The sequence below is a fragment of the Oryza glaberrima genome, chromosome 7 (genome assembly GCF_000147395.1).
Source record: "Oryza glaberrima chromosome 7, OglaRS2, whole genome shotgun sequence".
In the NCBI taxonomy this organism is placed as follows: Eukaryota; Viridiplantae; Streptophyta; class Magnoliopsida; order Poales; family Poaceae; genus Oryza; species Oryza glaberrima.
In genome coordinates, this window is record NC_068332.1 from 16,845,403 (window position 1) to 16,871,556 (window position 26,154).

At 39.9% G+C, this 26,154-nt stretch overlaps 3 protein-coding genes across 3 annotated transcripts; 1 reads left to right on the forward strand and 2 right to left on the reverse strand.

Annotated features, from left to right (window-relative positions):
• Positions 1–485: 485 nt before the first annotated feature.
• LOC127779834 (protein C2-DOMAIN ABA-RELATED 5-like) lies at positions 486–3,607 on the forward strand. Its single transcript, XM_052306745.1, has 3 exons — positions 486–825; positions 2,165–2,260; positions 3,064–3,607. The coding sequence occupies exons 1-3, from the start codon at positions 709–711 to the stop codon at positions 3,349–3,351; spliced, it is 501 nt and encodes a 166-aa protein (XP_052162705.1). The 5' UTR covers positions 486–708; the 3' UTR covers positions 3,352–3,607.
• A 77-nt stretch (positions 3,608–3,684) lies between these two features.
• On the reverse strand, positions 3,685–9,356 carry LOC127779833 (receptor-like protein 4). The gene is made up of 9 exons (XM_052306744.1): positions 8,988–9,356; positions 7,189–8,247; positions 6,696–6,843; positions 5,921–5,992; positions 5,488–5,559; positions 4,867–4,938; positions 4,703–4,780; positions 4,342–4,526; positions 3,685–4,242 (listed from the first exon to the last, which is right to left on the reverse strand). Exons 1-9 carry the CDS (start codon positions 9,085–9,087, stop codon positions 4,112–4,114), a joined length of 1,917 nt encoding a protein of 638 aa, XP_052162704.1. The 5' UTR covers positions 9,088–9,356; the 3' UTR covers positions 3,685–4,111.
• Positions 9,357–13,148: 3,792 nt separating this feature from the next.
• On the reverse strand, positions 13,149–20,180 carry LOC127779877 (transmembrane E3 ubiquitin-protein ligase FLY2-like). Its single transcript, XM_052306799.1, has 15 exons — positions 19,774–20,180; positions 19,085–19,154; positions 18,032–18,159; positions 17,506–17,621; positions 17,005–17,065; positions 16,724–16,787; positions 16,569–16,646; positions 16,244–16,401; positions 16,094–16,153; positions 15,895–15,988; positions 15,006–15,173; positions 14,094–14,422; positions 13,746–13,862; positions 13,505–13,661; positions 13,149–13,411 (listed from the first exon to the last, which is right to left on the reverse strand). Exons 1-14 carry the CDS (start codon positions 19,960–19,962, stop codon positions 13,560–13,562), a joined length of 1,734 nt encoding a protein of 577 aa, XP_052162759.1. The 5' UTR covers positions 19,963–20,180; the 3' UTR covers positions 13,149–13,411; positions 13,505–13,559.
• Positions 20,181–26,154: the final 5,974 nt, after the last annotated feature.

Genomic DNA, 26,154 nt, shown 5'->3' on the forward strand with positions numbered 1-26,154 from the left:
CTGTTTAGTTCCCAAAATAAATTTCATATCGAATGTTTGGATACATGCATGGAGTATTAAATGTAGACAAAAAAAAGTCAATTACACATATTGCGTGTAAATTGCGAGACGAATCTTTTAAGCCTAATTGCGCTATGATTTGATAATGTTGTGGTACAGTAAACATTTGCTAATGACGGATTAATTAGGCTTAATAAACTCGTCTTGCGGTTTACTGACGGAATCTATAATTTATTGTTTTGTTATTAGACTACGTTTAATACTTCAAATATATATCCATATATCCGATATGACACACAGAAGCAAAAATTTTTGCCAACTAAACAAGGCCTAATATACCCTTATAAACTGAGCACTCAGATCGTTCCTACAAGTAGTATTACCTAAATTTGGTAGCGTTACCGGCGCGTGGAGGTGGATTGGAGCGGTTTCAGAAATATCATGCATATGCATGATGCATCCGTGTAGTTAATGAAAATATAAAAAGCCTTTGGCTGGCTGCCCGGCGTTGGCGTCCAGCTTCTCCATCTTCCTCCACGGCGCCCAAGTTTTGCGTTGCCTAAGCCTGCCTTCCTGCCGTTTCTTTCTGTCGCCCGTCGTCTCCGCCTCCTCCTCTTCCTTCAGCTTTAACTCCGGTAATAAGGTCGACGCGCGCGGCCGCGAGAGGAGGCTGATCAGCCCGGAGAGACGACCTCGTTCGATCGATCGATGGAGTGCCTGCTTGGCTTGCTCAAGGTGCGCGTCATGCGGGGCCTCAACCTGGCCATCTGCGACCCGCTCACCCACAGCAGCGACCCCTACGTCGTCCTCCGCCACGGCTCCCAGGTTTGCTGATCGATCGATCGATCGATCTTCTCCTTTCCTTCCTTGGATCCTCCTTGTTCATGCATATGCTCTTCTAGGCGAGTGCCACCTTAATTACCTTTTGATTGGTTGTCGTAATGTCGTCGATCGTCTCGGTTTTTAATCGATCCTGATCGCACATGCATGCTTTTGTTTCGATTAATTTGGATCGAGCGAGCGGTATACGTAGCCCTGATGGGATTGATTCACAAGCTCTCCATTAAGGCCGGTAATCAATCGACCTGTATATATGTACGTGTAGTAGTACGTACTTACTGATCGTTGTATCAGTCACACCATTTCCGGCCAACGCGGAATTGAAGCAGCTAATTCGGAGTAATGGCGAAGCTAAAACAGATTAAGAAATCAGGGACCCTCGAATATAGAAGAGCATCATTTAATTTCCAAGTTCCTTTCTTTATTCAGTGTTGCAGAGCCAGAAATATTTTTGAGCCCAAACAAATTTCACTGTAACTAGTATTTGCTATAAAAAATTCGTCAACTTATTCAACAACAACATACAAATTTAATAGCATTTTCACTGATGAGCCTGGGCAACCGTCCAGGGTAGCCGGGCGGTGGCTCCTCCCCTGTTTTTATTCTACGTTACGTGTAAATGGATTCTAGGTTATTTTGTAGAGATAAAGGTCCCGTTCCTTTGTGATTCTAGGATGAGATATCCAACCACGCGCAAAATGAGAAAGCTCTTTAGTGTATGATAAACTTAGAAAATATATTTATTTAATTTTTTAAATAAGTTTCTATATAAGTTCAGTAGTGTGTTCGTGAAAACAAGGAAGTTGTCGTTTGGAATTGCTGAAAAGAACTAAGCCAGATTGAGAAGAAAAGGAGTTTGGATGGTTGGACGTGAGAGACTTGTTGGGAGTAAGATGTTAAAAAATTTAAATGAAAAGTGGTTGATGGGACAGGCAAAACTCTACAATATCTCATACTCCCTCCGTCCCAAAAAAAAGACAACCTAGTACTAGGATGTGACACAACGAATTTGGACATAGAGTACGTCTAGATTCGTTATACTAGGATGTGTCACGTCGTAGTATGAGGTTGAGTTTTTTTTAGGACGGAGGGAGTATTAGTAAAGAGATAGAGAGGTCGTAGATAGATGTAGTACTTATTATTGATAGGAAAACCAAGTAGAAAATTTTTTTTCAAATAGTTCGTTTTGTATGATGTTACTGGTTACGACAATTCGTTTTATATAGTGAAATGGTGTAAATTCAGGCTACTTATTCTTGTCTTCCTTATCCTCAATGATGCTTCTTTGTTGACATTTCTGCTAATCTATTCGTGCGATGTGCAGAAAGTCAAGTCAAGTATAAGATATCATTCCATCAACCCAGAATGGAACGAGGAACTCACGTTATCAATCACAAACATGATGCTGCCTGTTAAAATTGTAAGTTCATCAGCATTTCCACTCACATTTTAGTACCTTCAGCCAGCCAGTGGTGTTCCTACGTTATCCTTCTCGAGGTCATAGGACCCAGATAAATAATTATCCAATTTTAATAATGTATATTATATTAATTAAGTATATCAATTCATAAGTTAGATACTTAATTACTCTCTCTATTTCATAATATAACGTAAAACTATTTTTTAAAATTGTTTTATAAGATAAAACAACGTATATGCATGTAACTAGCTAGCACCCACTCTCCTTCACCCTCAAGATCTCTTGATTTATTGGGTGCATACATTATATTTATTTACATTATGTGAACTAGAAGTTGATAATAATTATTTCTTGCTCGTTGGGTTAAGTGTGTGGTTATGCCTTATATTTAGAACTGAGGGAGTATGATTAGACCCTTGGTAATTTCCGTTCTCGGTTCGTCACTACTTCAGTGCTTCTTCCTTCAAGATATCAAGTGTTTCATTACAAGTTGGGAAAATATGTAGTGCAAAATGTAACGTAAACCTGAAAACTATCGTTGGATAAAAAAAATTGACATATGAGATTTGTTCACATCATCTTAAGTAAAACTTTTACTCCCGGTAAAACATTCCCTCATTGTTAAATCCGGGAGTAAAAGTTTTACTTAGAGTAACGCGGACAAATCTCAAACGTTTATTTTGATTTAACGGTAGTTTTCATGTTAAATAATATATGAAATTTGCACTGATTCTTGTATAAGCCTACTTCTAAGCATTTGGTTGCCACCTCTGGTCCCTTCTGAAACATCAACCTGCACGCAGGAAGTGTTTGACAAGGACACCTTCACCAAGGACGACAGCATGGGCGACGCGGAGTTCGGCATCCTGGACTTCGTCGAGATCGCCAAGCAGGACCACAGCCATCTCGGCGACGGCGCGGTGATGAAGACGATCCACCCGGACAAGGAGAACTGCTTCGCGGCGGAGAGCCACATCACATGGAAGGACGGCAAGGTGTCCCAGGACATCGTCCTCAAGCTCAGGAACACCGATACTGGCGAGATCATCCTGCACCTCCAATGGGTTAACATCCCAGGTGTCTCCCGGTGATTCGCCGGCGGCGAGCTTTTATATATATATATATATATATATATATATACACACACACACACACACACACACACACACACACACATATATATATATGTGCATATACATACATATACATGGCTGGTGTGGACACGGTCTATGAGGTATGAAAGATAGGTAAAAAAAAAAAAAACATCCTGATGAGATCATGAGATCAGTAGGATGGGATAAAAATATGTGATGCTGATATGCAGCAGGCCTGTGCTACTGGGAGTAATATGCTTGTTTTTCAGTGTTTGGTTCTGCATACCTTCTGTTGCTTTTCTGTTCCGCAGGGATGTATAAGTTCTGGAACACATTTTCAGTATGCCACTCGAAATAAATTACTGTCAATTGAAACTAAAAAAAAAACAACATTTACAGATTGACAGACCAGGTGAGATTTCAGGTTTATATAACAGTAAATAGGTGCTCCCCTGAATTTACATTTGGCAAACTTAAAAGTAGTACAGGAGATAATCTGGCTGCTAATTTGCACAAGCATAAGATGTTGCAATTCAGTCAGTACACCACCTGGTCCATCAGAATTCAGAAGCAATAGGACAACCTGATCTGGATCATTCCTTTCTCTCAACTGATAATACTCCTGTACCATAAACGTTGGAGCCAAAAACGAGTGTCTATACACCATACATGACCTAGTATGTACAATTTGTTTTGCAACTCAACCTGATAGCAGAATCAACTGAGCAAACAACAAATCACCATAGCTAACAATTAACTAGGAAGGAAGCAAATGTGGAGTGCTTTCATCGTTGCCGCTCCGAGAGCTTTCATGTGGGCGGTGATGCTTCGCCATTTGCATGTCCCGTGTAAATTGTGTTCGAGACTTTGCATAAGGAGCTTCCCTTGCTGCAGTAATATAAGGGGGAAATGGGCAATCAGTCCTTTATATTCAGAAAAGGCGTACACCCTGCATTCAGATTTTAACAACTTATGATTGCTTCTTACCTGCAGCTAATTTCTGCGCACGGCGAATGTTCTGTCTTCTCTTCCACCAGCATGCCGCAAATACAACTAGAAATAGGATAGCTACCAGTACCCCAAAAGCCATACCAATCTTTGCAGCCACAGATAAATGCGGGCCACATTCATGTAAACCAGGAATTCCACAAAGTCCAGCATTGTCCGTGAAGCTGCCATATCAGCATTCAGCAATCATAAGCTACTTAACTTGTTATCATTCAATCTTCTATTAACAGCAATTACCAGCCAGATGTATCTAGATTGGTATGTGTGATTACGTATATGAAGGATGTGGCAAATTGAAACCAGGTTACATATAGTGACAAAATGAAAAGAGAGTGCTTACTTAAATCTAGCTCTGTGTAGAGGTCTTCCTCCAAGGCTGGCTGGTACCCTTCCAGAAAGATAATTGCCATTCAGATTCCTGCATGAGAGCTATTCTTTTAAGATAACAGGGAGAAGCATAAAGCATGTCCCAAACAAAACAAAATGCATAATAAATGTCCTCACAGTATCTGTAACGATGCCAGCTGACCAAGGCTATCTGGAATAGAACCATTAAGTTCGTTGTACGACAGATCTCTGCAAACATAATTATCAAGTTAGTATTATACAAAAAACTGCTGCTCTTTCCCGATATAACTTAAATTTGGTCTAAGAGTAGTGCGGATTTGACAGAGATAGGATTAATCAAGAAATGATATTTAACTGAATCATTAGCTTCCAACTGCAGTTTCAATCTCAGGAGTATAAGGAAATGAAATACAATTCACTTTTGAGTTCCATGTCAGCAGAGAACAGGCAATAAGCTGGATGAATATTCACAATAAAAATAAAGGAGCAGGGATATCGGTAATTTTAGGCACATGATGCAAGGTGCCAAGATCTAACCATTGCAATATCCCATTCTGAGGTCATGTGTTATCACCAAAAAGGTACGCTTTGACCAAACAAATAAATTTCCCTTATTGTTACCTCCAAGAACATTTGGCATCAAGCCTTAAGAAGCTCAAACACAAAGAATACAAATACATTTTACATACTCTTTCTTTAATCAAGAGAACATATTATGAATGTTCTTGAAATAATCAAGGGAAACATAATAGTAAAATATAGTTGAGGTGCACTTACAGCACTTGCAGCCCTGATATAGTACCCAAGGTGACAGGAATGTTGCCCTTTATGCTATTACCACTCAAGTTTCTGTTTGACAAAATGGGATTGTACTTGTGTCAGACTAGAAGAGGGGCAAAACTTTCTTATGGCAATGGCAGTTAGAACATGTCATTTAGATTTCACGAAAATCCCATATTCATATTAGATTTTCAGATGATACTGGACATGACCACTTTCCAACAGTCATATATGTTGCACAGGTGTGTAGGTCAATGCATCCATTGCAATGTTACAGCTTTATAGGTTTTGAATACTTTCCAGCAGTCCTTAATTAATGCTGTTATAATGTGAAGGTTTCAGATACTGCACTTATCATAAGATCTAGCAAAGCATACTAGTGCTCCTCAAAAAAATGAAATCAGATCGTCTCTATTAGATACCAACTTACATGCTTTGTAGATGTTGTAGCTTAGATATGTCAGAAGGTATAAATCCTCTCAAACCTTGGTTGTCAAGACCTCTGCATGTTCAGGAATTAAGTTTAAATGCTTGCGATAGAAAAAGATTTCCTGTTGATGGATAACTATTGAAATTGAAATGCATGTCAGAAACCAAAAATTGTGGATAAGCCCCTAGTTCATCAAAACACAACTTTTACAACACTAAAACCAAACTATGAAAAGATTGGTGTTCGAATCAATGGTTTACCAGCAGTTCATTAGGAAATCCATGGGAAAATCACATGACAATCAATAATTGTCTGAAAAGAATATATGACAGCATGGCATTGTAAAATCAAATTCTAGAGCATTTTAAATTTATTGTACAATAAGATTAGGTGATAGCTGTTGTAGAACTACTAGCAATAGTATGCTTGCAACAATCTTCACCTGATAATTGAATACATGTGGAATTTCACAAGTGATGTCATTTGGCACTATCTTTTAGTTAACTACTATATGTTCACGGTCTCATATTTTGTCCTATTATTAGTCCTTCAGACCTTCCTTTTTTTTGGTTGGGCAATTGTATGCAATATTGCTTACTAGAACATACCTTATTATTATGTATTAGTTTCATGTTACTGAAATTTAATAAATGAGAAAATAGACCGTGCGGAATCCTTCTATTTATGTTATTTGAACGAATAAAAAATCAGTGTAGCATTTCTAGCAAGCTAATAATAAAGATAAATATTGATTTTTGTGATATAGAGAACATACAGCCCATCAATGACCCAATGGCCTTTGATATCATCAAACTGGCATTCAACTCCACTCCATGGATGTTGTTGAGGAACACAGGGGTCACCGTTCCAGCCCAATCGAAGAGGAAGACCAAGCGAACCCTTCACAGTACGCAATGCGCTCACTATAAAGCATTAAAACAGGAAAATCATTACATAAGCAGCAAACTCTGGTGATTCGCGTGTCATTTTCTGTTCTTTGAAAAAAGACATCAATACATTTTTTGCATTCAGTAAAAGCTACTTTATTTGGCAGTACATTTTTCATCGATCAATATACATCATGAAAAGCTAAGGTGGCCTCAATCATCTACAAGATGGAAATGGGACTAAAAGTTTCATACGCATTTTGACACAAAAAGGCTCAGTAGTCAAAATAAAGTCAGTACAATGTTCAAAAAAACCACTACCATAGTTTGCTATTTGCTTGAAACAAAAGGAAAGTAATTTGTAGGGTATCAAGCACCAACCTTCTTGAGTTAAAGTTTTCTTTTCGGCCAGAATGATCTCAAAGACCTCAATAGCACTAATAGTGGCACGTGTTCCTTTAAGAGGCTGCAAGACAATTGTTAGTGTTGTCCCAGTGACAACAATAGTTTTATTCAGAACAAGGGCAGTAAAACGTTCTCCTGCCATGCGAATTATATCAATATCCTTGAATGCAGTATCCCCATTGATAAGTACATCAAACACCCTTTCCTCTTCCGCAGTTATTCCATTCTCAATCTCTGCAAAGTGAAGCCACACAGAATAATTCCTGTTTGGAGTAACATCCATTTCAAAGGATAGGCTTGGTTGCCTGTCAGTACCCACAATAGCAGACTGGTAGATGCTTTGAGGATAAAAATTTGGTGCAAGTAATGTTTCTGCTATAACGTTCTCAGTTGATATCGGCTGGTCGTCAGAACTGGAAGACAAAGTTTTCACCCCTAACCAGAATCTGTCCCCACCCCAGTGAATACCATTTAGATCTTCGTCGAATGCTGGTTTGCCAGAACCACATGTCAACCTTTTGGCAGTTCTAAGTATTGTACCTTTCCCCCATGAAGGACCAAATTTATAGGCATTGTCATCTATTTGGAGAACTTCGATAGAAAGTATCGATGGATCACCATGACCAGTGCTGTGGAAGCAAATTGACAGGCTTGAGTCCTGGACAAAAACCAAAGCTTCTGCAAATGTCTTCTCATCCTCACTGCTCCAACCCAACAGCAAAGAACTAAATAGAGTACCCTCGACGGAAACATCGAAAATCGGCTCGCTGTCAAGATTAGGATCAGCCACAAGAGCAAAGAAAAGCCTAACTTGATAGTGCCCATTGGGAACATTGTTGATGTAGTAGCAATTTTCAGGACCATCAGACAGAGGGAAATGCCGGAGCGTTTTCAGCGGAGGAATTATGAAGCTCGGCCGTGTAGCATTTGCAAATCTGCCACCAGTATAACCAAAGTCTCTGTACCACAATGTGTTGGTAGGAGCTGTCCGGATATCATCAAAACTCCCACAGCTTATGCGGATGGTGAATGGCTCTGAAAACAAGATACTTGAATTACGGCACACAGCTATGTCATGCTAGACAAGAACAATCAATCAAGCAACTACAGCAAATATTATCTGAGTTCATTAAACCGTGAAAGTACAAACATACAGAAATGGGAGTAGTTCCTACTTCCTATTCAGTCATAGCTTGAGCAAGATTTGTCCTAGCAAAATGGAAACTATCAAATAGCACATGCGAACTCGCAAAGAAAACTGGACTCCTTGGGAGTAGTACTCCCAAAATGGATGAACTCCAAAATGGATGAACTCGATAAGGGAACAGAAATATCATAAGTAGTAGTATCTCAGAAGGGGTCAAAATCAATCTTTTTTTTCCGTGAACAATGCAGTGCCCCCAAAATACAAGAAATGCTTAAAAATAGAAGGATATTCCCACAAATTTGCTTGATTGAAACCAAACAACAGCGCCTAATTTTGGCCAAGACTCAAGAAATGCAGCATTGGACCCAAAAACTCAAACTGGGGGAACCCACCTCGCCGCTTACATCCTCCCAAGACACGATTCGCATTTCAAGATCCAAAAAGGGAAGGAAAGAAGGGGTAAAATAGCCAGGAATTTCTCATTCTGTAGACGAAATTGTTTCATTCCACAGACTAAAAACGGTCGCTGGTTTGGGCTGCATTTAGCAAACATTTCAGCAGGAAGACCCAGGAAACTGAGCTTTTCAAAGCTAAAAAAGGCAAACAAGAATCAAGCAAGAAAGCTCACCTTTGCTAGGATCCGCCGCAAGAACAGCGGTTGATGCGGAGACCGCGAGCAGCCACAGCCACAGCCGCAGCCGCAGCACGCCGAGAGATCCGCGCTGCATTGCGCTCCTCCCTCCCCTTCAAAGTACGAGCCTTTCTCCTCCGCTTTGGCACTCCCAAGATTTCTCTTTTTTTTTCTTTTCTCTCGAGGCAGAGAAACAACAAGCTGCCTGAAAACTCTGATTTCGAGAGCTAAAACCGAGTGTAGTATTAGAATATTCGTGATTAGCGACAGACAAATACGGGGTGCTTTTATGATTAGTAATGGAGACTTGAGCTGTGCAGATGATGTGGTCACAGGTTAACCTCCTTTTATCATTTTTTAGTTGGGGTACGGGAGGGATAGTGAGAGGAGTGCACCGTGCACGTTCGTGCTCCCGACCCACGCACGAGCCACCCGAGGAGAGGATAACAATAATCATCTGGGAATTGGTTATCAGCGCGCAGGAATGAATGTCCGGACCAAGGGCTAAGGCCATTCACAGTATACTTACATGGCGTTCACCCCCGACCGTTCACATCGGAGATTTCACGCCACGTACACATCCACGCTCCCAACCTAAAGACCACGGAGCTAAAATAAAGACACGGGTTTTTCATCAGAAATTACGCAGGCATATGTCAGGGCGGAGCTGAGGCATGAGGCGAGTGGCGTGTTAGAAGAGGCGTGGCCCCGTGCAACACCCCCACACCTCATGCAAGGGTGGTGGCGGTCGTCGGCGAGGCCACCACCACGAGATGCGTTGCCACCCCTAAAGTGGATCTAGCGACCTCAACAACAAGGCGGCAGAGGAAGAAGATGAGGAGGCGGCTAGCCTCGTTTTCGTCCCCATTCAGCGCTGTTGAGCCCGTCGTTGTCCCTGTTCCAAACCACGCAGCAACTTGACGGAGAGGGAGAGGAGCTTGTCAGTGTCCGGCCTAGGGAGGAAGGCCGCCGGTTGGAGAAAGAAAGGAGTGGGGGTCGCCGCCGAACTTCCGCTGTCAACTAGGGAGGTCGGTGTTTGGTGGTCGGTGTTTCAAAACAAATAATGTTTGGTGGTCGGTGTTGTAGATAAATCGAGGCAACTTGGGAGGAGGAGGTGTTGGACTACCAACGTCGATGCGGGCTACGACGACGGTGCCGATAGAACCGCGGCGCAGCCGTTGGTGGAGGCGACACCGCGCCCCGGACAAGAACCAGGCAACCAGCTGCCCTGCCCCTAGCGAGCTATTCGATTCGAGCTCGTACTCGACAGAAGCCCAGAATATTGCTAGCTTTGGCTCAAAGCCTCAAACTCGAAGTCGCCAGAAATTGCACGGCCGTTTTTCTCTTTTTCTGAACGATTTTGTTAAACATCACGCGATAGATTTTTCTTTTTTTTGGAAATCACTAGAATTTGCTTCCGTTGGATCGCTTGGGCATGACTTAATTTAACGGCTGTGATGCGTCCCTACCGTGCACGCCTGCACGAACCACCTAGTAGCATTTTTATTGGACACACAACCAACACTATAACCAGATAAGGAATATGAACGGATGCAACCATGCATGTTAGTTTGGTTTGATGAAATAAAATATAAAATTACAGTTTTATATAACACAATTATATTTGCAAATTCAGTTGATATGACATGTAAGTGCAATGTAATTTTGATAAAAATTATTATGTAAGTAAATATGTATTAGTTATTTTCTTTAAAATATAAAATTACAGTCCTATATAACTAAAATTACATTGTAAATTTAGTTGATATGACAGGTAAGTGCACTATAATTTTAATATAAATATTGTGTAAGTAAATATGTATTTATTATTTTCTTTTGTAATCCGTTAGTTGTAAATGTAAGGATAGAAAAAATCTGGTCACCCAACAAATGAATAGGCGCGCGAAAAAAAAAGAAAAAAAGGGTTGCATCTTGTCGGGGTACACAGCTACTGCTCGTAGTACTACGGCCTCGTGGAGAAATCATCGGGCGCAAATCAACCTTTGCCAATCGGTGCGAAACTAAGATCACGGGCAGCAATGCAATGCAGCATGTCCTTCCAGCTCACTGTAACGTTTATTGCACCGTCCCGGCGGGCGGTATCGACGACGGGTGGGGGGGACCGGAAGTGGGAAAGTGCGCCCGGTTGTTGCGGCGATTTGTCCCTACCACTACGCTGGAGTAGCGGTATTGGATGCTCCAGCTATCGATTGAGATCCAGTGGCCTCGTTCAGGTGAGTGAAATTTCCCGTAGAGAGTCCAAGGGCGTGTTTAGTTCAAAACAAAAATTAGAAGTTTGGTTAAAATTAAAACGGTGTAACGGAAAAGTTGGAAGTTCATGTGTGTAAAAAAGTTTTAAAGTGATGAAAAGGTTGAAAGTTTGAAGAAAAAATTTGAAAATAAACTCGGCCAATTGCAGTAATTCTTCTGTTCCGTTACTCTATTGATATCTTCGTTCCAAAATATACTCCATCCGTCCCAAAATATAAGATGTTTTAAAGTTGGACACGGTTATTAAGAAAGTAGGTAAAAGTAAATGGTGGAGGGTTGTGATTGGATGAGTAGTGGAGGTAGGTAGAAAAAGTGAATGCTAGAGGGTTGTGATTGGTTAGGAAGAGAATGTTAGTGGAGAAGTTGTTACATTTTGGGACAAATCCAGAGGGTTAAAAGTTGTTATATTTTGGAACGAATGAAGTAGCTATTTCTAGCACGGTATTTTATATTAAAATAAAATTACTTCTCCACCTACTTACTTCTCAACGAATCATAACCATTATCCTTTACCTACATTTACTTTTCAACCAATCATTTGCACATATTTTCTTAATACATGTGCCGATCTTAAAAATATTTATATTTTGTAACGGAGAAACGGAGATAGTACTAGTTTCAAAGTAAAACTTGTCAACATGAGCACAGAGAAGCAAACCTAGAGTTTTTTTTTTCTCTTCCGATTGTTAATCACAAGAGACCAATGGCACATAGTACTACTGGCAAGGGGTAAAAGAATTGGCGGTGGCACTGTTGCAACTGGTAAGGTGGGCTATCCTTTATGTCCAGTTTGAAATTAAATTTTCTCAATCTCTATAGGAAATTGAAGTGCTCTTATCTTTACTACTTAGAATGATTTTTGTGGTGTCCGAGTTTGTCTTCAACACCACAAACCTACATGTCAGAACATAAGCATGAGATCTCCGTAACATATGAATAGCCATAAAAATGCTAATTCTAGAAATTTTAAAGGAATCACATACAAAACCTTTAAATTCATCTACTACCACAGATGAATTATAAGCATCCAATCTTGTATTATCCGACTTTATGGCTTAGGGAAATTGACAAAGAGGATAAAAAGAGGTGATCTAGCAACACATTTCAGTATGGATGTCTTTGCATTATATGTTAAATCGACTAGTTATGCTATAAAGTTTTTGCTTTTGTTTTATCTTTTATAATATTCTTTTATAACGCACAGATCTTTAGCTAGTGTATGAAAGAAAAAGAAAAACATGATTGAAGTGCATTGTGAATAAGTTCGATTTCAATGCATTGTGACCTCTCGTCCGCTGCAGTATCTTGCATTTTGCTCTCCTTTTCCCTTCCGGGCCCCATTGAATCGCAAGGTTGAAAAAACGGAAGAATAGTAAAAACACATGATTTTGACATAAAGTATAAAAGAGAGGATTACAAAACACCGGAAACACACATAGGAATAACCGTTTGATTAGACCACAGGAAAAACACAAGAATTAGATAAGAGAGTTAGACTCAGAGGAAATTTTCCAAGAGATAGACTCAGAGGAAATTTTCCAAGAGGTTAGAATAGATGTTAAATTTCCTACGTTTTTCCTCTAAAATCGTAGGAATAGGAAGGTTTCCTACGTTTTTCCTTTTCTCATTCCTACGAATCAAAGATATGAATAGTGTAGGATTCCAATTCCTTTATTTTTCCTCCATTTAAAAGGGGCCTCATATTCTTTCTCCAATTGCAGCATTCCTGTCTCGTCGTGTTGGTCTCGACTGCCTGCGTTTAAACATGGGCGCACCTCAACGGGGTACAGCACACCCGACAACAAACGCCGGAACAGCAGGGGCACACACCTCAACGGCATGGGTAGCGGCGCATTACCGCAGATCGCAGAAGTTGGAACACCGTAGTTCGTTTTGCAGTGTGAGAATACCTTTTGTGCAATGCTTACATAATCAAAACAAGGACAGATCTGAAGAAGACATAAGAACGCAGCATGCCGAGCGAGAATACTGCATAAGTAAGATTTTTTTTTCCTCCGTGGGAGAATTGGTACAATGATTTGTGTACAACACAGAGATCACTTGAGATTAAAAGCGTAAAAGATTTTCTACAGCTATCTTCGAGAAACCACCCATGGTTGCAACTCGTCTTATTGCACCTCAATTCCCACCTAAAAATGCATCGAAACAGACAAACCGTCAAGCTGCAGATGTATAAAGCCACTTTTACGGATAAAAGGGAAAAGGAGTTGAGTTTGTAATACCTTGTATATGCTGAGCTACCTACTTGTTAACTATATGGTACAAAGTAGTGCTCATCTAAGCTGGCGGCAAGGAGCGCCTGCAAGTTGGGCACTCCATCTTGATATCCATCCAACGTTGCAAACAGCCTGAGTGGAATATATGCTCACAAGGTGCCACCTGAAGGAGAAGGCAGCACACGTTCAGCCAAAGTTATCTATGACATCACAGTTACAGTCACAGGCAACAAGATTTCATAATTACCATGTATTCACTTGTTCTTTGGGTAAGGTCGATTGTAGTCATGCAAATAACACAATCAATGGGCTGATTTGTGTTATCCTCTACCTTCCTGTGGTAGCAGTATTTCTCAGGGAGAATCTGAAAATTGTACCCATGACAATTTATTAATGATAGTGTGATACAGGTAGAACAAATTGTTCCAATCTGAGGAATGGAAGTACTACAGTGCATAATACAGCAAGCATAGAAGGAAAAAAAAAACTTGGGAGGCATGGAATTTAATGCCATGAATGGCAACTAGAGTGCGTGTAGGAAAGATCAACAGATCAACTGTGTATGAGGATTTAGGAAAGACCATGTAGTAATTACCTGGTGAGGAATAAAGCAGCGTGAACCAAAATAGTGCTGGAGCAGGAGCACTGCGGCTTGGATACCCATGAATATTGTCACAGCTATGCACCATGTCTTGTCAGGCTCAATGCGCATGAAATTGCTAGGGCAACCAAATATATACAGTGGAATAGCAAGGCGAGTGATCGTCATGCCTAAAATATACTGAGGGTGCAGGGGTTTTCTTGTATCCCGGATGACATTTGTGACAATTTGAGGAACCCAAAAGGAGTACATCAGGAAAAGAAGTGGGCGCAGAAAATTGTGCAACTCATACATGAGAAGGATCCCTCCCAAAAGAATGCCATCTGAATAACACAACGCAAATTGAACATTATATTTTGTAAAATAAAAGCTAAAAGTGCTAAACACTGATGTAAAGGTGGAAAGTGTCAACTAATTTGACATCTTACCAACATACTGATACTACAATGGAAAAATAGGCTGTTTCAACAAGCAACAAAAATATTCATCCTAATGGTTCCAACAGAACAACATACTCAAAGGCTTCAACAAATAGGCAAATAGCACATAAGGGTGCTTTGCCCACTCACTTACACATTAGGTATCACTTATCATAAATAAATTCAAATGAAAGGTAAATGTGTAGAACCATAAATAAGAATGACTGAGCAATGGGGTCAGCACAGGAGCTATCTTGCGAAGTCAACTATGGTGAGCACATGACATCTTACTAATTGAACAATGATCGGCATGGGTGCTAGACTGCTAGGAACTCAATCTTCTTGTGATCCAGATTACATGCCCATGTAAAGTTCTAAAGTTTATGCAGATTCATGCTCTTGTGCATAATAAATGTTGGCTGGAAGAGATGACCTACTGACTGGTTTTTAAGACAATGGAGAAACCAGATGAAAATGGAGAACTTACAAAAGCGGCTGTAAAGAACAGACAATTCTCTCCTCATTACTTCCCAGCCTTCTCCACTGTTCAATGGTCTACTGGCTTTCCATATGGCAAGGAGATATCGCATCTCAAATATAGAAAATACGACAAACTTGAAGAAAGCAGCCGTTGCGAATGCGTTAAAGAGAGACTCTGTAGATAATTCAAACAAGCAATTAAAATGTTAATACCACCAATAAATTTTGAAGATATGCAGAATTTAAAACATTATAAGCATCAGGCCACACGAAAAGCTTAAAGGTTTCCACTTAGTTAATATTGTGACTAACAGCATTTCAGATTAATGGCCTAGGGGTTTACAAATTAGTGAAATTACAGGACTTGTTTGAGTGGGTTGGCAAATTCAGACCATGCATGCATGCTGGGCCCAATCTTGGGGTATGTTGATGGTATTTAACTGGTGATCAGTAGCAGGTTCAACGGTGGATCATTTTTATCCACGATCTCTATTTGATAAGTAGCATATGTAACCATAACATGTTCATTTTGTGTTTGGCTCAGATTGCCATTATATTGCATTGCTATTCAACCCTTCCAAGACTTCAACAGAAAATACCATTGTAAATGGAATAACCATTAATCAAAGTGGAATTTAAATTTAATAGAGAAAAAAAATCAATGAACATAATTATTTTCGCATTACTACTGGAAGACATTTTATTTTACAGCTAATTGCTCAGAAACACTTGAACTTCATGCAAGTTGGAACATAGCAACAGCATATGTCAGAACAAGTGGCACAAGGACCCAACTTTTACCAGCAAAGAAAGAGTGGGTGATACTAGCAGTTGGCACTTATCAGAAAATAATAGACAAAAAAGACATCTGATATTTTAGGATTCAAAAGACTCACCAACCAATATCCCAGCAGTCAGATGCAGTAGACAAAGATATGCATCCATGATAGCTTGTTGCCCTATCATTAGAATTGAAACCTTGGCAGCTCCCTGCAAAATGATATAAACTACCTCAAAACTGGAATCTTTGAGGTTATGAAAAGCAAGAGGTCCAAATTGTATTGACATATTCTGAAAAGGAAAATGAATACATACAGATTGGGTGTTGCTATGTTCCATTTGTCTAATCAGTAACAAAACTTGGAGGAAGGAGATCTGGTATACTCAATTAAGGAATTCACATAGAGTACAGTACATACCAATAAAAAATCAGAACAAAGAAAGTTGAAGAGTCACAAAGGATACAAAAGTGACCATCAGTGTATAATTGACTGCTTTGTTGTAATAAACTTCAACATTCAATGATGTTGCATTTAATAAGATCGGTGAGAAGCACTCTCCATCATCATCCACTGCTGTACTCTCCATCAATCCCTCCAAACGGTATTTCTCATGCTCTCCCTCTAGTTGAAAAGAAGCATTTACAGACGCTGTTTAGATGTCATTGAAGAATGAAAGGAAAGGCAATCACAAACTGAAAACTTGAAATATGAGCATGCAGCTTTTGGTGATGCACAACAAACTAACCAATGAGAAATGAGTTTAAGAATTTTACAAAGAAATTCAGTACCATTTAGGTTAGAGGACACACGGACCACCTTAGCAGCTATTTCGACGCTACAATGCTTCTCCATGTCGTAAGTAAGAGCTGATAAGGAAGAGGTCACGCATATCAAAACCACATGAGGTTGTAGGTAGTATTCAATGTACAAGTCAAAATCTTACAATTCTTCCTCCGGTTCTTCTCTTCAGAGGTTTCTTGGAACACTTGAGAGGAGAAAATCCGCAGCTGATACAAATTTAGCAAGTGCATTGTCATAGGCGTGTACATTAGCTTAAAGAGTGGGGTTCTTTTACTATCATAATGAATGTAAATGTCATGGGACTACATGCGTATCTAAAGAGAAAGTACACAAGGAAAACTGGATGGTGGCATTTGGTAAGAGGAAACTACTGGAAGACATTCTGTGAAAAGTCAATAAAGAAAAAAGAACTATGCTTCTTACCAAATGATATGGATTTGATAAGAAGTAATCCTCTTCTTGAAGTGGCTCGCCATCTGCACCACTGGACAGTATAGTACATATGCATTAGATCATATGGTAGAAGGACAAGATTTACATGTGCCACTACAGAATACTCCAAAACAGAACTGACACCAAAAACAAATAAATATGCCACCCTACAAAAAGGTGATGTAATGTCGCCCTCGTTGTAATTAATATAAATCAATGTGACACCACAATTAAACATTAGCACTAGCTAACAGAAAAAAAAAAGTATCTGTCAGGATAACCAAGGAATTTGAATGAAGTTTAATAGTAGCTAAGCTTGCATTAAGTAACATAATGCAGGTTTATTGGAGTGCTTGGCAATAGAACATATTAATAATATAGTTCTCTTGTACAAAATTAACAGAACATAATGTAATCCAGAAGCAGGAAGGCATAACATAAAACCGTATAACAAAGCTCCTTAGTACAAAGAAAATAAAATTAAATATGCACCTGTTTGCAACCATCCGAAGTTGCCGAAAAGGCCATATGTACACGCCTTCTAACCTTATCTGAGCAACTCCACGATCATGAGCATTGTCTAGAACATCATGGAATGTAACAGATCCCTGCCATCCCAAGGTAAAAGAGTGAACAGAGGAGCCACGAATGAAGAAGAAAATGATCATGATGACCACAAAAATTGTATCGGACATGCAAAGGACTGTGTAACTTCTTTTTTATTATTATTTTATGACTCCACGAAAAACTGTGATCAGCCCACCTGAAATTAAATCTCTTCAAAAAGTCCCAAAAAGGTGGGATTACAAGCTTCAAGTTGATTGAGATGAAGGGGGCGGGGGAAAGAATTAAGTTTAGGCTACAGGGATAAAGGAGTTACACCAATGTAGGAATGGCTCAACAGGGACTATTTGAAGGGTGTGGGAGGCCCAGGATGTGACATCAGCTCAACTGGACTTATAAATGAAAGTAAACTAGAATGGCCTCATGTACCTGGTGGGGTGGGGAACTGCATTACCTGAACATAGTGCACCCCGCTTATCTTTGTCGGTGTACTTAATAGTTCCAAAACCGCATCGCCCTTCAATTTTGTAAACTCAAGAAACCTAGAAGAACCATTTGTGGAACCAGCAAAGTTCCAACTTCCTGAACAACAAATTGGTGATGTTATTTCATGAAGCACATTAACACTGTAATGAAGCAACGGTATCCTATGCATAGCACTAGCACAACATAAGGTAACTATTTTTTTTTTAAAAAAAAGGCGTCATATGTGCACTTTATTTATATTACAATTATATTTAAGAGAACAATGTGTGTAACACTCAAACGCACACAAGTATAGACATGGTGTATGATACAACTGTTTGGACAGGAAGGAAAGACCACAGTTGCTAGGATTGGCAAGCAGTGACGAGGTGGATTTTCAAAAGCACATATGTTATTCCACTTTTTGGCCACAGTAACTATCTTAAAGCATAGATATGGACCCATAATAGAAAATCTACCACAAATTGTTAAAAGACTCCTGTTACTAACTAGATACACAGCAGGAAAATCAAAGTATCAAACATTTCAATTTGGGGCTGAACGTCCTAACCTAAGATCCAAGAAAGCTCTAAGCATTATGACAAGCAAGCAACAGCAGTGAATTAATATTAGGCACAAGGAATATCATGAAACAAAAGAAGTAAGTGCAAAGAAGATAAGGCATGATCAAATTATATCATATGGTTTGAATAGCATATCATTAACTTATAATCTTCGAAAGAAAAATTGGTAGCACTAAAATTAAATCATTCCAGCACCTAAAATGCAGGTACAGTACTGAACTCCAGGGAATAGAGGGCAGTTCCCATGTTTCAAATAATATTCCAAGAGCAAATAGCACATACTTAATTCCTGGAATACCTACAACAGTAGATCATCCAAACACATGCAGCGGCAATAAAATGTATGGCAAGCGAAAGACAACATATCACTATAGCACATGCTGTTGTGATACAAATGTTCAGCTAAAGAAGCAGGTAGAACATCGAGTGTGTAAGTGTAACTATGACCCAGAAGTTACCTTTATATGTCCCTGTGATATTCCATGAGTACGGACTTATCTCATTCTCATCCCTCTTGAAGAATGCATGCTGCAGAAGCGCATAAAGATAGAGATAATGAGTAATAAGCTCAACTGCAGACATACAAGTAGAATTCGTAGTTGTAGATAAAAGTGATAAACAGACAAGCTCAAGGGCATGATCAGCTAACAACCAAGTTAGAAATGAAAGAAACCACTTGAAGTGCGAGCTGTTCGAGTGCCCCTTCTTCATATTCCCAAGGGCTTATAGACCCCTAGTAGACTCTTACTCCAACTACACCTGGTGTCTATGTAGGTACAAACGTACAGTCAGTTGGGATGCCAGCATATCCAATTCAAGGTGCCTACCAAGAACAGAATAGCCTAATTTGACTTGTAAACCTAGACGCCGATTTTGGTTTTGCAGTACCTTTCCAAATTCAACACTAGTTATCTGTTTCCATCGAATTGTTTGTACTGCAAGGAAACAAGGCACCAAAATAAGCCCCCTACGAAATTAAACCCATGGAGTACCAAATTTAGCGCAGAGCAAAGCATATATCTCTCCCCAACTCCCCCCGGCCTCTTCTCTTCAATTGCACTACCCCGTCGGGACCGAATTCGCCTAAACCCCCGCGACAGAAATGGTGTGGGGAGGAAACCTCCCAATCGCGCCTCGGTGTCCTCACCTCATCGCCCCACGATCCGGAGGAGGAGGCGGCCCCTGCGGACGCGACGCGCTCCCTGAGCGGCCGCAGCGCCGCGGCCAGCGGCGGGAGCGCGAGCCCGACCGCCACAACCAGCCCCACCACGGCGGCGGCCCTCAGCGCGGCTGCGGAGGGCCCCATGGCCCCGATCGTCGCGCGGCGGCGCATCATCCCCCTCACGACGAGCACGGCGCGGCCACCACCATGAGCAAGTAGGGACGGAAACGGTCGTCGAGAGACCGCCGCGGCAGGGAGCAGGTCGGGATGGCGGCTGGTCGGTGGAGGGGAGGGGAGGGGAAAGCGAGAGGGGGGGGGGGATGGGCGGCGACGGCGAGGAGAGGCGACGGCGACGGCGACTTTTTGGTTGTTGCTGGAGTTGGGGGATTTTGCGTGTGCGGGTGGTTGGCGTTGGGGGGGAGGCGGCTGGTTGGAGACGGGCTGGAAGGGGGGAGCAGAGCTTTGGTCGTGGCCACGCTCTACTTGGGGCCCACTTGTCAGTGACTGTTTATGGACTCGCTAGCCAGGCTATGCTCAAGATTATTGAAAGGCCTCTGCTCGAATTCTATGTTTAGAATGGATTATATTTCCATTTTAGTATTGAGTTAAATCCTTAGCGGATAGTTTTAAATGCCTGTTTTTTTTAAAAAAAAATTATAGGATTGAGAAAATATTAATAACCGAGAAAGAGCACAGGAAAGCGTGGAGAGAATTAGGTTGTGTTCTTTTGAGTGTTGCAAATTCTTCCTCTCGACGTGCAAAACGGAGTAGCAGATTAGCACATGATTAATTAAGTATTAGCTTAAAGTATTTTAAATTGAATTAATATGATTTTTAAAATAAACTTTTATAGAACATTTTAAAGAAAAGTTCAGAAAGAGAGTAAGGTATACTAGTAAGCAACTAGCAAAATACTAGACTTCTCAATTTCTCATTGCCTTGCTGTCTCCGTTGCACTTGCACTTGATGTCATCAAATGTTTGGCACAAACCTTAATATCATGTTTATTGATGTTATCTTTACGCTTATATTTTCGTGCAACCAGATTTGGTAATTTAAGGTTGAAACATGGTGTGCTGGCCTAGGTTCATCCTCCTCTTATTGAGGACGGTGTCACCATAGCTGAGGCTTCCCAATACGGGGACCAGTGCAGTGATGAGTAGGGTAAGGCCCTGTTCAGGGGTAAAAAGTTTTGACGTGTCACATTAAATATACGGACATAAATTTGAAGTATTAAACGTAGATTTAATAACAAAACAAATTACATATTCTGCTTGTAAACTGCGAGATGAATTTATTAAGCCTAATTAATCCGTCATTAGCAAATATTAACTGTAGCACCACATTGTCAAATCATGGAGTAATTAGGCTTAAAAGATTCTGTTGATGCGAAAAACACACACTGGCCTGGAGATCTGCTTAACTCATGTGCAGGTCCAAAATCTTGCTTTTAGGTTCGTGAGCGTGCCAGTTGATTTGATCCTGCAATCAACAAGAAAGAAAGACAAGAAAACCACGATTAAATCCATAAATGATAGCCGATCGGCTAGTTGCCGATGACATATCATTTATCTTCGAGCCGATATCATGTTGGAATCGATTGGCAGTAATAAATGAATAAGATAAAACTAAATCTACTCGATCGGCTGTAGATATTAATGACATATAATCTTTCCTTCGATATATGTTTAAACTAAGTGACTGGGATAGATCGGTCGTCATGCAGAGACAATATAAATCACTTAAGTCGAAACATACATTGAAGCAAAGATTATATAGATGTTTATAGCATAGCCGACCAAATAGATCTAGCTGTATCGGCTAATACTCTGATACCACTTTATACTAAGATATCAAAACAAGCAAAATATATCAAACAAGAAGCCTAATATACTTTAATGAAATAAGATTTTAATATAAAAGGCAGATTTAGCATAACAATCAAGCATATGAGATATAAATAGCTAAATCAGGTAAGATCGGCTGAAACTCCGACACTATCTCTATTGACAATCATAAAACAAACTAGATATTTATAATTATGGATATTACTTAATAGATCGAACCCAACCGATACAGCATTAAGCATAAAGATAAGTATAAGATCTAGGCAAGATGATGAAAATCTCTAAGAGATAGTAGATATACAATATAATCTAAATTAATAACGATATTTAACTCTATCGGCTACTTTCCAACAGTAAAAATCAGCCAATTGCAAGTTATATAGCACAATTAACAGAGATTATAAAGTATATATGATAACTCGACGAATTACATAAACAAGATTAGAATATCATAAAGATGGAAGCACTAATCTTGAGAACGCAAGCCGTCATGACAAGTTTACCTCTAGTTGAAGATCGAAACGATCCAGCTTAACCCGAAAGCAATAACTCGTCGAAATAGAACAAAAGTAAAAAGGGTGGCGATGCGCCGAAAGTGTTATTGAATTGTGTGTTGTTGTTTACATTGGGTTCGGGTCATATTTATACCCGAGATACATAATATGTCCTCGCCGGACACGACTCTTATCTCTAACAAACTCTAAGATACACATAGGTCTTTACGGCAGACTTTTGTCCAAACATATCTCTAAGGAAACTATTCGAAATATCCTAACTAACTAATAGATACAATTGCCTATCTAAGAGCTTATCTCCGTCATGGCAATCCTTATGTAGCATGTTGATTGATTCTAGAAGCAGTTTTACAACTGTCTTCATCAGAATCGACCGTATCGGCTGTACTCTGTCCGATCCATCTCAGCCGATGCCTTCGCAGCCGATGCAAACTATGTTTTTCGAGCCTAACTCTTTGCCGAATCCGCTTCGATTCTAATGCCGAACTTGGTTCATATCTTACCAAATTTGGTCGTAACAGATTTGTCTCGCAATTTACACGCAATCTGTGTAATTAGTTATGTTTGTCTATATTTAATACTCCATGCATGTGTCCAAACATTCGATGTGACGGGGTGGAAAGTTTTTGCGTGGTAACTAAACAGGGCCTAAGTCACAAGAGTACGTGAAAAAAAAGACATCCTTTCTTAATATAAAGAATAAATTTCACAAAACTACACGTTTTGTGGTCCAAGTTGCAGAAAACTACACACACTTTGACATTTGGCACTTAAATACATATATTTTGATAGTGTAGCTTCACAAAACTACACTATCAATGAATGAATTCACACGTGAGATGATGTGGCTGTTCCACCTAGGACGAGGACGTGGCATTGTGGGACAAGCTGGACTTCTATGCGCATGGCCCACTAAAACTGCTGCAACTAAATATACACACATATGTGCCTTCCAATCCCAGCGCGATATGTTACCAAGGATTTTATTATGTGACTTGTTTTCTGGTCAGTGATCACCTTTCTATATGGTTGTTTTGAGTCTATTGTTCTTGCAATATTTGTTGAGCTGGTTATTAAGAATACTTGTTGATCAAACTAGATGTGTGAACATGTCTAATGGAGCATTATACCATTTTTATTTCATTTCAAAGTTCCATGAGTTAAGGTATGTATTGTGCTTACCACAACTGAAGGTTGTGCTTGGTTTAGGAGCACTTTCCTGCAGACATGAAAGAAGCCACCTACTACTGTCTACAGCCAAACTATTGTGCTTCTCTTGTCAAGTTCCAGTACTACAAGCTGAATGGAACAATCAATTAACTCAAGGGGTTATAGCCACAAACTTCAGACTGAGTGATCCTTTCCACTGAAGCGTAATTTATCTACTTGAAATTAAGTACAATAGTGGACTGACTGTAAAATTTAGAATACTAATTCCCTGTCCTCCCCTTATAGCTCCCATGTTTTGTACTACTTTCATTTCAAAGGCATTAGAAACCTCCATATTTGATGAATTAACTGTTTTTTTTAACAAAATCAATCAACAGTGAGGCAAAAAACTACATACCTATGTGAAATTTCAGTTGGAACTTGCTCATTCACACTAGATTTTTTTAGAAAACTCACTATGAAATGGGCACCTGATTGATTCCTTGGAAAAAAAAAAAAACCAAACCATACCTGTTAGTAGCAGAATGGCAGAGCCACCATAGTACTGGAATGAGACACAAGGGGCCGCACGGCCGCAGTACTCAAAAGAGGCATGTAGCCAGCGAGTTGCCTGCTAACTCCAGATCTCGAGCATAGCATGTATTGGAGAGAGATGACCAGAGGATGGTGAGGGGCCGCCGGGAGAGATGATGAGGCCTAGCGAGGAGCCTCGTGGCGCGGCGGCGAGGGGATAGCAGTGAGAGGAAAGGCGCTGGCTTGTGGCTGACATGACGACGAGATGCAGGCCGAAGGCGGTGAGAACTACACGATATTGCTCGGTGGTCGTCGATGGGCGGAAATATGGAACGGCCATCCGCGCCGGCGCTGACAAGCATAGGAGGTCATGCAAAATTAATAGCATAGGATGCCACGTCCTTGTTTAGGTGGAACAGCCACATCATCTCACGGTGAATTTATTCATTGATAGTGTGGTTTTGTAAAACTACACTACCGAAATATCAAAATATATGTACTTAAGTGCCAAGTATCAAAGTGTGTGTAGTTTTCTACAACATAGACCACAAAACGTATAGTTTTGTGAAATTTACTCTAATATAAAATGTGGATATGTACTATTTTCGTCTTGGAAGCTGATATTGTTTAGATGATTCCAACTCCAATGGCACCCAAACAACGTGTTTAAGAAATTAGATTCCAATTCCCTGGTTCTCTCCCGTAGTCCACGGGGATCCAAATCACGGAGCAACATATATTTCAAGTATGTTTTGTTGAACTTACTTGAAAGTCGGTGTGAATTTCTGAAAATTACATGATAGAATACTATCTCTAGATATATTTTTTTTGTAATATTTGTTGCTGCATAGTACGCTCTCAAACAGTAGGCTTAAAATATTTTCTTTTTGTTAAAAAAGACTGAAAACAAGTAAAATTTAGGGAAGAAAATTTGTACGACCAGAAGAGAAAATGCCAGCTCGAAATCGAGCGGCTAGAATGCTTTCTCGATGGTGCGGCTAGAAAATGCTTTTGGGCTTGCCCTAAAATGATGACATATACAGTTTGTTGGCTTGTTCCAACTTCCATATCTTTTCCAATCAACGATAAGGCACCAGCTGACAGCCAATTCTGCTCCCTAACCTACGCCGAGGCAAACGCAACGAAACAGAGATTTCTATGTGGTTGGTGCATCTTTACACGTCGCTATCTATCTGAATTATTTCTGCTTGTTGATCATTATTCTGCTAAAATTTTGAGATCGGGATAAGCTGTTTATGTCCTCGTCGGTTACTTATATTCCCTTATAAACTAAAACGGTTTATTAGAAAATAAAAATTAATTTATAGATAAAACTTGTATATGCATGTTTTAAGGGACTTAAAAGCCAATTCTGAAAATAAAACTACTATGTTAAAAATATTTTAAAATCAACTTGAAAATATAAATTTTAACTTTATCGATAAGACCACTAGTTCGTTCGAGAACAACGCACAGACGCATAGTAGCTGGTACTCAGATTACAGTGACAAGAGAAACATAACAGCCCGTGACACTCCATTCTCTGGAAGAAGGTTCATCAGCTCCTTAATTAGTTGACGCTGCTACATTTGTCTGACTGGGAAAATTGACAAATCTGTCTTTCTAAGAAAAAAAATCCAGCCAAGCGAGCATCTCCAACGAGTTTTATAACTTCGCCTTTCTATCGAGGGTAATAGAGAGCCTCCATATCTAAGTTATTTTGTTGCACGCTCGGGTAAAATATCTAGATTTTACTTCCTACTTCCTCCGTCAAAAAAAAAATTCAACTTAAGACCCCTCCTAGGTTGATGTATGTGGACCCTTCTAGGTTGATTTTTTTTTGACGAAGGGAGTATGTCTTACACATCTATATTTATTAGTTGTTTTGTTTTCCGAAACCTTGTATTCTTGTGAGTTGTAACATCTAATGAGTGAAACTATCATATTTGATTTTTAATTTAATTCAACTTGCAGTGATGCATTACCTCCTTGACTGAAGTTTGTCTGAAGCATGTCTTACACATCTATATTTATTAGCCTGTGCTTGACTGAAGTTTCTTCAGCTAGCCCTCCTTCAGCCTGTTCAGTATTGGAATGGTGGTGTCACAAGACTTTATCAGAAAAGATGCAAAGCAAAGGGCTCAGGACCCTCTTCTTGCTTGTCTGTTGGGGAATTTGGACGGAACGAAACAATAGAAACTTCAAGAAAGAGGGATGGTCAATTTAGCGAATTGTCGACAAATTCTTTTTTTACGAGATCAAGCAGTGGAGCAGCTAGCTGTAGAGAAAAAGGCGGCTACTGTATAGCCTTTGGCTTCGGT

What these genes read in the sequence shown, in the direction of transcription:
- LOC127779834 (XM_052306745.1), top strand. Translation starts at nt 709, where the DNA reads ATGGAGTGCCTGCTTGGCTTGCTCAAGGTGCGCGTCATGCGGGGCCTC. An exon ending in TCCTCCGCCACGGCTCCCAG is followed by an intron (nt 826 to 2,164) that starts GTTTGCTGATCG and finishes TGCGATGTGCAG; the next exon opens with AAAGTCAAGTCAAGTATAAG. An exon ending in TGATGCTGCCTGTTAAAATT is followed by an intron (nt 2,261 to 3,063) that starts GTAAGTTCATCA and finishes ACCTGCACGCAG; the next exon opens with GAAGTGTTTGACAAGGACAC.
- LOC127779877 (XM_052306799.1), bottom strand. Translation starts at nt 19,962, where the DNA reads ATGATGCGCCGCCGCGCGACGATCGGGGCCATGGGGCCCTCCGCAGCC. An exon ending in AACATAGCAACACCCAATCT is followed by an intron (nt 15,989 to 16,093) that starts GTATGTATTCAT and finishes ATCATTTTGCAG; the next exon opens with GGAGCTGCCAAGGTTTCAAT. An exon ending in GACTGCTGGGATATTGGTTG is followed by an intron (nt 15,174 to 15,894) that starts GTGAGTCTTTTG and finishes AATTATCTACAG; the next exon opens with AGTCTCTCTTTAACGCATTC.
- LOC127779833 (XM_052306744.1), bottom strand. Translation starts at nt 9,087, where the DNA reads ATGCAGCGCGGATCTCTCGGCGTGCTGCGGCTGCGGCTGTGGCTGTGG. An exon ending in TGCGGCGGATCCTAGCAAAG is followed by an intron (nt 8,248 to 8,987) that starts GTGAGCTTTCTT and finishes TCTTGTTTTCAG; the next exon opens with AGCCATTCACCATCCGCATA. An exon ending in GAAAACTTTAACTCAAGAAG is followed by an intron (nt 6,844 to 7,188) that starts GTTGGTGCTTGA and finishes AATGCTTTATAG; the next exon opens with TGAGCGCATTGCGTACTGTG.